The sequence below is a fragment of the Macaca nemestrina genome, chromosome 14 (genome assembly GCF_043159975.1).
Source record: "Macaca nemestrina isolate mMacNem1 chromosome 14, mMacNem.hap1, whole genome shotgun sequence".
NCBI classification, from domain to species: domain Eukaryota; kingdom Metazoa; phylum Chordata; class Mammalia; order Primates; family Cercopithecidae; genus Macaca; species Macaca nemestrina.
This window is the reverse complement of record NC_092138.1, coordinates 69,059,223-69,072,578: the sequence shown is the minus strand read 5'-3', so window position 1 is coordinate 69,072,578 and position 13,356 is coordinate 69,059,223. Positions and strand designations below refer to the sequence as shown.

Sequence of the window (13,356 nt, the reverse complement as noted above, 5' to 3'; positions counted from 1 at the left end):
TTCCTCATTCTGTGTGTCAGTAGACACATAGTTATGTTTAACATCACAGGCAGGTTCCATACTTCTTTCCTCTTTCCTCTACTCTGTATTGTCTTTGAATATCTTAGCTATTTCCTCACCATAAAAGTGAAATAATGTTGCAAATAAATAATGCAACATATTAACAAAGACGTAATTGAATAGCCTGATTTGGAGACAGTGTGATGTGGGGGAGAAACACCAGCAAAGGTGCTAATCTTGACTCTTGCAGGAACTCCCTGGGCAATCTTAGAAAGTCCCTTCCCTGTCTGGCCTCCTTGTATCCATGTGTCAGTTGCAGGGTGGGACTGGGGAATCCTCAAGTTTTCATGGGCTGGTCTAGTTAATAATGTAAAACAAAACCACTCACTTTGCATTGTCGGTGGAGTAGAGAAACTCGCTTTGCCCAGTTGACTTCCCCAGGATGACCCCTCTGAACTGATCCTTCCTGTGGTCCCCAGCACACCCACCCTCTGCTTTCTCTTTGCTGACAGGTGCGGAACGACCTGACTGGCGTTCTGTATGGCGAGGACATTGAGATTTCAGACACCGAGAGCTTCTCCAATGATCCCTGTACCAGTGTCAAAAAGCTGAAGGTAGGTGTGGCTAGCCACAGGGTGATCTCAATGCCCTGGGTGCCCAAATTACCTGACTATGAAGGAGCCTCAAGTGTGGTCTGGGTCTCAAGTTCATTTCCACCTTGGCATCCCAGACAGGAGAAGCTCCCAGGAATTGGCTTCCCTTGGCTTTTCCTTCCTTGCTGTCCAACACTGGCCAGAGGTGCTGGCTGCAGGTGCACAGCCACTGAGCACTTTCCTGATGGTTTTATATCTCTCAACACAGTGTCAGGGACACGCAGGGCACACATGATTATCATGTCTGTTTTGAAGAGTCACAGAGAGAGGAACTGTCTTGCAGAAAGCCCACAGCAAAGAAGTCTTGTTGTTGCAACTGAAAGCCCAGGCTCCTGACCCCTATCCGGATGGTGATACTCACTTTAGAAACAGGGTCAACTAGAAGTTTCCCCAGTTGTAAGTCAGTCTCTAACTTTCATTTGTCCATTCATTCTGCAAACTCTCAAACAGCTTTTATAAACCAGACCCTCTCCTGGGCTCATAGACATCATCGGCCTTGACCTTGTCCTCATATTGCTCCCAGCATGGTGAAGAAGACAGAGAGACCTCTCAGGGGAAACAGGAACAAAGGGGCCTGGCAACAAAGGGAGGAAGTGACTCATCCCACCTGGGGAGAGGGCTCAGACAAGGCTCCATAAAGAGACAACATTTGGTGGTGGAGGAAGAGAGGGATCCCCTCCTACAGGAGCCCGGCATGGTAGGAGGGAAGATCAGAGGGTAGGGTAGGCATGCTCATCATGGCTTAGGATCAGCAGGAATTCCACAGAGGCAGAAGTACCTGGAGTGGGGTAGAAGGGAGGCTGAAACAGAAGTCAGTTCCCAGGAGCCTTGAATGCCAAGCTTAGAAGTTTGATCTTTTATCCTGGGGACTTCCTGGAGGTTTGTAAGCAGATGCCAGTGTCATCAGAGCTATCAGATTCCTCTTTCCCTCTCCTCCATTCCTTCAGGCACTCCCTTGAAGTCAATGGCATGGAGACCCCAGATGCCAACTGCAGATATGTCCCTTCTGTCTCATGTGGGTCCCAGGTTACACCAGTCAGAGCAGGTAGCAGCTTACAGCAGTTGCCTTCTAAATCCTCCAGTTCACAGATGGGGAGCCCAAAGCCCAGAGAAGGGGAGCAAGGAAAGCAACATATCAGTTGTCTACCACCTCCTTCAGAGCCGACACAGAGCCTGCGGGTCACATTTCAGCCTCGGGAGCCTCTGCAGATGAGGACACAGTAGTCAGGGAAGGGCCTGTTTGACAGCCGAGGTGGCTGGAGCCAGGTCTCCCCCTTGCAGTGTCACAGGCTATGTGGGGCCTGGAGGATTCAGGGGTGGGGTGGCTGCTCTGCAGGAAGCATCTGGGGCAGGGTTGGGAGAGGAGGGGAGGGCCTGCAGCTGCGCTGACGTTCTCATGCCACACGCAGAGGCATCTCCCCATGCCGGGCACTTGAAATAGCTCCCTGAGCTCCAGAGGCCCAGCATCTACAGACTTTAATGTTTAAAGAACCTTTGTGTGCAGAGCAGAGATACTAGTTGAAAGTCAGCAAGAAACTGGGGATGAAACTGGGCTCTCTGCCCATCAACCAACCAACTCCAACAGAAGTAGCACCGACATTAACCATAATGAAAATAACAGCTGAAATAGCCACCTTTCCAGTGCATTGACCACAGGCCAGGCCCTGTGCAGAGCCCTTCACTTTATTGGCTCATTTCATCCTCCCCAAAGCCCTCAGATGGAGGGAATTTTTGTATTCCTGTTTCACAGATGTGGACTCAAGACTCAAGAAGGTTAGCAACTACCCCAAGACACCCAACTGAAAAATGGTGGGTTGGGATTCAAACCCATGTCTGGGCAATGTCATGGCCCAGCTTTCTCCACTGCCCTGCATGTACTTCTGAGAAAGGATTCTGGCACCACATAAGCCAGGAGAGCAGCACCAATGACAGAGTCCTCATCTGTTGGCAAAGGCTCCCCTCACCCAGACACCTGCACAGCTCCTTCTTGTGCCTCTTGCAGTCTTCTTCCAGTCACCCCCTTCTCCCAGAGGCTTTCCCTGAACACTTTATTTAAAAATTGAAATCCCTGTTCCTCCAACTCCCATTTGCCCCTTTCTGCTAATTTTCTCCTCCATTTCACTGATCGATACCTATTTTCATTTCCTGGGACTGCTGCAACAAAGTACCACAAACTAGGTGGTTTATAACTACAGAACGTGCTCTCTCAAAGGCTTAGGACTCTTCCATGCCTTTCTCTTGGCTGCTGGAGTCACCGGTAATCCTTGGCAGTTTGTGGCTCACCACTGCATCACACCAATCTCTACCACACATGGCATGTCCTCTCTTCTCTTTATATTGTCTTTTTAGGACACTGGTCATGTTAGATAAGAGCCTCCCCTATTCCAGTATGACCTTGTCCTAACTAGTTACATCTGCAATGACCCTGCTCTCAAATCAGGTCATATTCTGAGGTACGAGGGGTTATGACTTCAATATACACAATTCAACCTCTAACAGTATCTGGCCTTCTATTCATTTTACCTGGTACTTTATCGTCTGTCTCCTCCCATTAGAATGTAAGCTCCAGGAAGCAGAAATTTCTATCTGTCTTGGTCACTCTTCTATTTCCCATCACCTAAACCCCAACCTAATTTGCTCAACTGTTTGTTGAGTGTGTGTGAATGAAATACCAAGTCTGGACAAAATGCACCAGAGGATACAAGGATATAATACTCAGGAATGACGGGAAGGTAGTTACTTTTGGAAACCTCAGAGGAAAAGCAAGTTTCTGAGTTCTTGTGGGTTAAGATGGAGAAGGAGGTACAGAGGACAGGCAAGAAAACCAGATATCAAATGGTAGAACTGGAATCTGCATTGGAGGTAGTAGAGAGCAGAATTAAAGCTAAGAAAAATAAGAAATCAATAAGGTGGAGGGCAAACTTGAGATACTTTCCCAAAATTCAGAGGAAATCGCCAAAGAGATCAATCCAGTGAGATAAAGGATAACAGTTGTGGATACTGGAGAAGGGAGTTTTCCTAAGGGAAAACCAGGACAAAAACAGAACCAAAATCCAAAGCAGTAGAAATGGTAGCAATGAGCACACCTACCATTCAGATTTTGGTCCCTAACACCATTCTCCAGTAAAAGGAACCAGGGCTCCTTAGACAAATGGCTGGTTCTATGGGGCAGGAAATAGACAAGATGATTCTGGGGTATTTTGTAACACCAGAAGGTAAGGAGTAATACACATACTGGTGGGGCTGTATCAAGGGAGTACAGTTGCTGATTGACAGAGCTCCCAGTGGCCAAAGCTGGAACAATTTGAACACAAAAATTAAAGTAGTATTAGAATATAACCCAAAGTATAAAGTAAATCTCCACCAGTTTACTCTTACGTAAATGATTGACTAATAAATGGGAGAGCATAGGCAAATCTCCTACACAGAAGAATTCAAAATAATTTACATAGATACCTCACACTCCAAAGAGGTAGGTCATAACTACACACTTCTTAAGTTACTTTGTTCCAAAGGGTACAGTAGGAAAAGAGGGGGGATAAAAAAGAATAACTTGACAGTTGAGAAACCTGACAAACGTTCCCTGAGCCAGGCAATCAAGGTCAACGTCAGCAGTGATAAGTCACGTTGAAAGCTCCCTTGACATAATGTGATGGAAATAACTTTACCTCTGTGGTCTTCTTCCCCAGATCCCATAACCCCAGTCTAACCATGAGAAAAACATCAGACAAATTACAGTTGAAGGCCATCCTACAAAATACCTGACCAATACTCCCCCAAACTGTCTAGTTCATCAAAAATAGAGAAAGCCTGAGCCAAAAGGAGCTGAAGGAGGCATGACAACTAAATACAATGTGGTATATTCTAGATGGGATCCAGGAATAGAAAAAGGATGTTTGAGAAAAAGACTAAGGAAATCTGATTAAAGAATGGGCTTTAGCTAATAATAACATCAATATTTATTCATTGTGACAAAGGCACAAAATGCTAATATAAAACATTAATAATAGGGAAAACTGGATGAGGGGTTGTATGGGAACTCTGTATACAGTCTCCACAATTTTTCTGTTTTCAAATAAGAAGGTTTTTTTTTGTTTTTTGTTTTTTTGTTTTTAATAGGAAACAAGCTTAAGTGGGCTCAAGACAGACTTAGAACTATAGATTGGGCCATACAGAATTTCCATTATTCTACAATTTTTGAACTACAAAATCAACAATTTTATATGGAAATGTACAGACTATATGAGCAAACTAGCCAGCTTCTGCAGAACTGGTGAAAAGAGAGTCATACTTAGACAGGTTTTGCCAAAATTTTGACATACTTAGTGGAGAAAATCTTACAAATATCTAGGCCAGGAAAAAAACAAACTTCCCATAGAGATGCAAAAACCAGGCCACTCTCCGACTCCTCTGAAGCATTACATCCCAGAGACAGTGGAGCAACGGGAGACATTCTCCACTGTATGGGGCTCACACGATGTTCCAGCCAGGTCCCCTTCTTGAAGCTAATCCTGAAGTGCGACGCAGCCAAGAGCGAGGGCATACTTTACGGCTGAGGTCGTGATAGAAATGGCTGAGCAGGGATCATGGGAACCCATGGAAGGAAAACGAAGTCTAAATAATTTTATAAAAGTGTAATGCAGATGCAAAAATTACATATAATTTTATACATAATGCAAAAATAGATACGGCAATAGGCATAATTGAGATATAAAAATCCAAATTACCTTCACAGGCCTAAGAAGAGATGATTTTTTTTTAAAAAGAGTGCTTAACTCCTGGCATTAACTAGGAGAGGGACTCAAAAGAGACCATTTTGCTCATGAGTTTCATAATTAGAGAGATGTAAGCTAAAGAATGCTTTGAATAACTCAGTGGTAAATATACCATAATGCAAACAGAACCTGAAGCTGCAGAAACACAAAAATAAAACAAAGGAAATCTCATCCTTGTTTCGAAATAGAAAGCAAACATGAAAACCAGAAAGCACAAAACAGATCATTGCAGACCACATACACTGATTCTGACCGGAAGTTCAAACAGGCCAAACTCGTTATCAAAAGGAAAAGACTTTCAGATTGTGTTTCGAAACACGAAGTCTAGCTATTTACTTCAGATAAACGTACTGATAGGTATGATACTGAAAGGGTAAAGGTAAAAGGTTGAGCAGAGGTCTACCAAGCAAATCAAACTACAGCAAGAATCCCAGTATTCATATCAGACCAAAGCGTGTTCAAGGTACAGGTGTCAAACAGGACTCAGGAGAGTCCTTTTCTATAGATAAGGCTTCAATCCACCTTGAGAATAACACACTCATAGTCTATTATTGCTTTAAATTACATCTCACTGAAATAAAGAAAGAAAAGCCTGTTAAAAATAGAGAGAGAAATTGACAGAAACACAATAGCGTTGGGAGGCATCACATCTCTCTCTCGTTCTTGGACAGTTCACCCAGGCGAAAAAAGGCAAGAGCACAGAGGAACTGAATAATGAAATTAATAAGGCTGATTTAGCAGATGTGTATCGAAATTTGTATCAAGAAAGTCAGGAAATAAAACCATTTCTGTGTGATGAAGTCACGAGGCCCTTTAAGCTCATTCCAAGCCTGTTCTGAACAGGGGGTGGCTAAAGTTTAGCTGTTTCCAGGCGGGGCTAGGAAGCCGCTCTGCACAGACCAAGTCCTTGGCACTCCTGGGGAGAGATCCAGGTGTCGGATTTCCCTTTCTGGACATTTCAGTTGCTTCATGCACCTTCTCCGAAGTGGCCTTCTGCCCTGTATTCGTATTTCCATTTTTCAGAAGAAGTGGTGGTGCGTTATTTCAACCATGGGGCATCCACAGACCCTTATGTCTGGAACTGACATGAGAGGGGCAATTGCCCCAGTTCAGTCCAGGTGCTCTGGAGAGCAAATATATTTGTGGAAAGAACAGGAACTTTTAAAGAAAATCTTTTATTGTGAAATGAAACAACAATTTAAAAGCCACAGAAATCAAATGAATGTCTAAATGAATCATAAGGCAAACAGGACACAGGTCAGAGAACTTTATCAGATACCCCAAAAGTCCCTTCCATCCACAGCCCCCTGCCTCCACCATCAGGAACCCTATGCCCTACTTGCACAGAAATCACCAGCATTCTTTTTTCCTTTTTTGTCAGAACTCAGAAAGTATAGGGAATGCTGTTCTAGTTGTGACCCTTTGTTTTTTTATTGTAGTAAAATATATGTGACATAAAATTTACCATTTTAACCATTTTTAAGTGTTCATTTCAGTGACATTAAGTACATTCACAGTGTTGTACAACCATCCCATTATCTGCTTCCAGAACTTTTTCATCATCCCAGACAGAAACTCAGAACGGGGGCTTTGTGTGTGTGTGTCTCACTCTGTCGCCCAGGCTGGAGTGCGGTGGCACGATCTTGGCTCACTGCAACCTCCATCTCCCGGGTTCAAGCAATTCTCCTGCCTCAGCCTCCTGAGTAGCTGGGATTACAGGCGCCCTCCACCACGCCTGGCTAATTTTTGTATTTTTAGTAGAGATGGTGTTTTACCATGTTGGCCAGGCGGGTCTCAAACTCCTGACCTTAGGTAATCCGTCCGCCTTGACCTCCCAAAGTGCTGGATTATAGGCATGAGCCACCACACCAAGCATAACAGGGGCTTTTGAATCAAGTGGACCCGGGGTTGGACTCCATCCCCGCCTTGATGTCTTCCTCTGTAGAGAGGGCACTGGGCCGTCCCAATTGTGTGATGGTTGCCATATGCAGACTGTTGGGCTCTCTCAGGGACTGAAAAATCAGTAGTTGATATTATGTTCGAAACTTGGGAGACACTGGAATAGAGAAAAGACGAAATAATAAAACACTAAATAATAAAATTAGGGAATTTCAGGGAAAGAGGCCATGGAATTCCCTATGTTTTAATGAATATCTTAAAATAATAACAAAGGACTTTCTAAAATCCAAACTTCGAGACAGTAAGCAAAGTTGAGAGATTGTGAGCAATTCATTTAGGGTCTCTGGGACCACAGAGCTTCCCTATTGCAAGTGAATTTACCAGAGGAGACAGGAGCCTTGCTTGCCTGTGTCAGTGCTGTGCCAGCAGGCACCTCTTTCCAGAGGGCTCCTCTTCTCTCTCTCCATCTTATCACAGCCTCTTCTTCTGACCTCATCCAACGCTTCTGCTTTAACATCAAAGGAGGACACTTTTAAGCACTCCCTTTGTGCTCACAGATTCATGAATTCATTTCATCCCCACAATAACTTTATAATAGCAGTCAGCAAACTACAGCTCATGGGCCAAATCTGGCCCACTCTCTGTGTTTGTAAATAAAGTTTTATAGGAACACATCCATTCACCACAATGTCTTTGGCTGCTTTTGTGCTACAGTGGCAGAATTGAGTAATTGCAACAGAGACTATATGGCCTATGAGACCTAAAATATTTACTATCTGGACTTTTATAGAAAGTGTTTGCCACCACCTGCTCTGAAGATAGGTACTATTATTATCCCCATTTTATAGGTAGAGAAACTGAAGCTCTGGGAAGTTTAATAACTATCCTGAGGCCATGAAGCTGATTAAGTGACTGAGCTGCGATTCTAGCTCAGCAGTCTAGCTACGGACTGGCTCTGAACCTCCACGGCATGCCTCCCAGCTTCGTGTCCACCCACACTCCTCAGTCAGCAGAAAGATTCCTGCATAGCCTCTCAACATTCCAAGGTTACTCATACCCAACATTTTTAAATGACCTGTCTCCCCACATTTTCTTCTTAGTAATAAAACAGGAATGAAGTGGCTTTGCAACCTACTTGCCTTAAGTGGAGGAGTGGTTAAAAAAAAAAAAAGCGCTAGGGAATGACAGAAAGACACAGATAAGCAGAAAGCTCTCATCTTTACTTTTTATATTAATGCAATATTTGGGCCCAGTGCAACATCATGAAGACCCTCTAAATTGAGCCAGGCTTTCTACTCTTAAAAAAGGAAAAGAAAATATGTCTCTGCCATTTAGAGCCATGTTTGGCTTTCTCTTTTGAGTGACTCACAAAAATAGCCCAATTCTCCAACAATACTAGTGGGGATCCTTAAGCCTCACATTAAGGGGACAGCTTTGAACAGAAAAGCTACTTGACTAGTCAGCAACAACTGAGTGTCCTAGAACCCCAGCAGAGCGGGGAGGGAGACAGGATCAGCCTAAGGTAAGGCCTCTCCAGAGAGGGCGGTATCTGCATTTCCCGTTGCTGCTGTGACAAATCTGAACAGCTTCAAGCAACACAAATGTGTCTTACTGTCTGGAAGCCAGATGTCCTACATGGATCTTGACAGGCCAACATCACAGTGTCAGTAGGGCCAAGTTCCTTCGGGAAACTCTAGTTCCAGTATCTAGAGGCCACCTGCATCCCTCAGCTGGCAGCCCCCTTCCTCTGTCTTCAAAGGGAGCCATAGTCAGTGGAGCCTTTCCCACACTGTATCACTGTCTCTGCCTCGGCCATGTTTAAGGACCCTGTGAATACATGAATACATTTAAGGACCCTGTGAATACATTATCACCTGGAAAATCCAAGAAAATCTCCCTATTTTAAGATCAGCTGATAAACAACCTTAATTCCATTTGCAATGTGCATTTTCCCTTTACCACGTGACATAACATACTCACAGGTTCTGGCGATTAGGATGTGGCCTTTTTTGGGGGGCTAGGGGAGTGGGGACAGGGTCTCACTCTATCGCCCAGGCTGGAGTGTAGTAGTGTGATCACAGCTCACTGCAGCCTCAACTTCCTGGGCTCAAGCAATCCTCCCACCTCAGCCTCCCAAGTAACTGGGACTACAGGCATGTACTACCACACTCAGCCAATTTATATATATATATGTAAATATATATATACTTTAAAAATATATATATCTGTTTTAAATTCCTGTTTTATTACTAAGAAGAAATGCGGGGAGACAGATCATTTAAAATATGTATACTTTAAAATATATATATATTTATGTATTATATATTATATATGTTTATATAATATATAATATAATATATACTTATAAATATATATTTATATATTTTTAAAAGTATATATATTTAAATATATATATTTTAAAGTGTATATATTTTTAAATATATATTTATATTTATATATATATATTTTATATAAATATATATATAATTTATATATATATATTTATATAATATATATTTAAAATATATATTATATATAATATATATATTTTATATAAAATATATATTATATATATATAATATATTAAAATATATATAAAATATATATTTTTTTTTTTCTTGTAGAGACAGGGTTTCTGCATGTTTCCCAGACTGGTCTTGAACTCCTGAGTTCAAGTGATTCTCCTGCCTTGGCCTCCTAATGTGCCAGGATTACAGGCATGAGCCACTGTGCCCAGCCAGGATGTGGCTATTATTCTGCCTGTCATACGTCGACTACAAAGATAGGCTTTGAGAGGACTGCCCTCCCCTTGCTCTGTGGGAAAGTCCTAGTGGGAACTGTGTTCTCCCTCTCAACTCTGGCCAAAAACAAGTCCTTAGGGAATTGACTCCCTTTTTCCCAACCAGATAGGAGAGACCTGAGGAGAACTGCCACCCCCACAGGTCAGGAGTCCATCCTGACTGCCTGAAACTGAAGTTCATACAGGCACCCCAAGGGGACGCAAAGCTGCAGAATAAACATGGTGCATCTTTCTCACAGGCCAGGTTTGCTCAGAGACATGGAGACGAAAAGGTATTATTTTTAACTTATGACATAGATACATTATTGGAGTGTTAAATATACATGAATTTTCAAGATACAAGAATAAACTTTAAAGAAATGCCATGCTTTCCACTGGGCTGCTGTGGGCTATTCCCTCTTCGCTCCCTTCCTTGAGAGTGAAGCGTGTGCTTCTCTGCCTTTACGGACATTTCCAGTGGGGGATGGGGTCTAAATAAGACAAATTTTAGCTAAATAAAAGAGACTACTCATTTTGGGTGTGGAATCAGTTTGTCAGAGCCAGGAGGGACTTTGGAGAACACTTCTAGGCTAACCTTCTAGGGCCCACTCCAGGTCTGCAGCCAGACAGTTGGGGCACAGGACTGGCCTGGGCTTCCGAAGCCTTAGGCAGTGCCTGCTGGCCCAGGTCATGGCCAGCCTCTAACAGCTCAGCTGCCTTAGGGATTTATAGCATCTCATCTCTTTATATAGCATTGTGACATTTGAATTTTCAGCAGCCCAGCACAGTAGGTAGTCTGCAAGGCTAGGCTCTGAGAAAACAGGAAGCCATTGAGTGGGTCTAGACAGATGCATGGGTGGCAGGAGATTCCAGACAGCCCAGAGGTCAGGCTGAGGCTCAGGGTTGAACTTGACCTTCCTTGCAAGATTCCATGCTCCGGAGGCAAGGAAGGCTGGCCAGAGGGCATGGTCCCTAATCTTCCTCACCTCTGCTGTCCTGCACTTTTAAATGCACACCAGCGATTTTAGTGGCTCAGGATTGCATTTGCCATTTATATCCTTTCACTTCAACATCTGCATGACTTTTCTCGATTAGCTGTTGCTGCAGATTGAGTGCTGAGCTCCAGCAGCTCAGACCCAGTGGGGTTTGCCTCCTCAGCTGGGAGGCAGTAGATAGGAGTGAAGGGTCAATCACTCAGGCTCTGGGACCACACCCACCTGGGGCAAGGCCAGTGCCACCACCTCCTATTTGTGTGACCTGGCGTCTTAGGTTGAAGTCCCTACAAACAGAGCCTGAGATGCTTGGGAAAGTGATTTATTGAGGGAGTACTCTTAGGAGAAGGGGAGGGAAGCAGGATGAGGCAGGAGGGGCTCTGTCTTGGATGGATACCAGTTTAGCCTGGCCCCAGAGGGGTCTCTGGAGCACAGACGGCACCACAGAGCTGATCCCACCTTTTAGCAAGGGGGCTGGAGTTTTCCACCAATGTGAGTCAGTTGTTGGCTGCTCTCTGTGGGGTGTGGGCATGGCATGGCTCCCATGGCCAGGAAGCTCCCCTTAGCTGAGGGCAGTTCTCCAGAGAAGGGAGCGAGCTGTCAGCAGCCCACCCTCACTGCAGCCAGGGCGGGTGTACCAGCCTCAAGGAGGTGCACCTGCCCCGGCTGTAGTGTTCTTTGGACCCTGCTTTGCTCATGAATCTTTCCAAAGTGAGTATAAAATAGCGCCCACCTTCCAGGGTGGGGCTGACGGACCGATTAGCACAACAGCTCAGAAAGGGCTCGAGAGTTGTTATTTTTATGGTGTTAAGATTGCTTGCAAACCGGGGGTACACGCTAGTTCGTTGAATTGGATTATCCTTGCTAAGTGTCGTGTGTGTGTGTGTGTGTGTGTGTGTGTGTGTGTGTGTGTGTGTTTAGCTCTCTTTAAGCATCCCAGAGACAAAGTGGTTCTAGATGAGGGATGAGACAGAGTCAAGAAAGAGGAAAGGAAACCTACCCGGGGTTGGCAACATCAGACTCCTCTCCAGAGGGAGTTTAGTGGGCCTCTCCCTCACTCATCCCATCACTGGGGGGAGGGAGGGTTTGGGCTGAACACCCCTCCCCATTTTCCTACCGCATTCCCATGGCTGTTTCCTTCCATGTTTGCCCCTTTCCCGTGGAAGTAGCCTCTTGAGGGTGTGAACATAGGTCTCCATGTGTGGTCTCCAACCCTAGACCTGACCATCTCATCTGCCCCAACTCAGGTCATCTGCTTTCACTCCAGGAAGGGCCCCTACACAGCCAAGTCCCTGGAAGGGCACAGGATTTTCCAGACCCTGCCCTCTGCCATGTTTCCAGTCCTTTGTGATATCACAGCTCTGATCTGTCACTGTCATCCTCAGGGATGGTTATGGCTGCCCCTCCCTACCCCCTACTACTGCCTAAATTGCCCCAAGCCCTTTCAGTATAAGAGAATGGGCCCACACCCTGGCAGGGAGGCAGGGGGCTTGGCTGAAAGCAGGGCCTACTGCTATTCCCAAATTTCTTCTTTCTGCTCTCTGGACTTTCAGAAAAAGATACAAGCTATGCAACATTGAAAAGCATGATTCTGGAACTTTTACGAGAGTGTGCACATGTGTGGAAAAGCTGTTATAATTCCCCAAATCTAAAACCTTTCCCCTCACCCCTGAATCTTCCAGTAAGTTGCTACTTCAGAGAGAAGAACCTGGTGTATCTGCATTTCCTACTCTCAGGATACCTCCCCATGCTCTAGAATGAACATATCCTAGTTTGAGAAGCACCTCAAACTCCTTATGCTGCTCTATGGCATCCCCCAAGATCCTCATCCAGCCTCATCCCCTGTTTGGCCTCTCCCCAACCCTGGATTCTGGGCTGCCCCTCCTTCCTCCCAGACTTGGCAGCATCTTGCCCCCTCTTTCTCACCATCCAGAAGCGGAGTGTGTGTTCACAGCTTCCTGCAGCAGGCATGACCTGGTTCTGCATCGGATCTTTCTCCAGGGCCCTCTAATGGTCAAGGAGCACCAAAGTGAGAGCTCTGGCTTTCATTTTGGTTCTGTGGAGCCCTGGAAAAGCCTTGTACCTCTCTGGGAAGAGATTAGCCAGATGGGTGATCCCATGGGCCCCATCCAAATCTAACAGCCTGGGAGCACCGAACCAAGTGGTCCTTGCAACTTGGTTGTCATAGCAACGAAGACACCAAATGGTCCACAAGTGGCAGAGCTGGTTACTTAACTGTCAGCAGGTGGTCAGGAGGT

At 44.9% G+C, this 13,356-nt stretch overlaps 1 protein-coding gene and 1 long non-coding RNA gene across 2 annotated transcripts in view; one reads left to right on the top strand and one right to left on the bottom strand.

The window, feature by feature from the left end:
* The window catches only part of LOC105477203 (gamma-aminobutyric acid type B receptor subunit 2), a 419,718-nt gene that overhangs the window by 212,670 nt on the left and 193,692 nt on the right, over positions 1 to 13,356 (top strand). Inside the window, exon 4 of the mRNA XM_011733608.3 lies at positions 513 to 614. Within this exon, the coding sequence (XP_011731910.1) occupies positions 513 to 614 (102 nt within the window). The remainder of the gene's footprint in view (positions 1 to 512; positions 615 to 13,356) is intronic.
* LOC139358172 (uncharacterized) lies at positions 7,767 to 12,345 on the bottom strand. The gene is made up of 3 exons (XR_011612720.1): positions 12,216 to 12,345; positions 8,940 to 9,154; positions 7,767 to 7,835 (listed from the first exon to the last, which is right to left on the bottom strand). It is a non-coding gene; the product is annotated as an uncharacterized lncRNA (long non-coding RNA).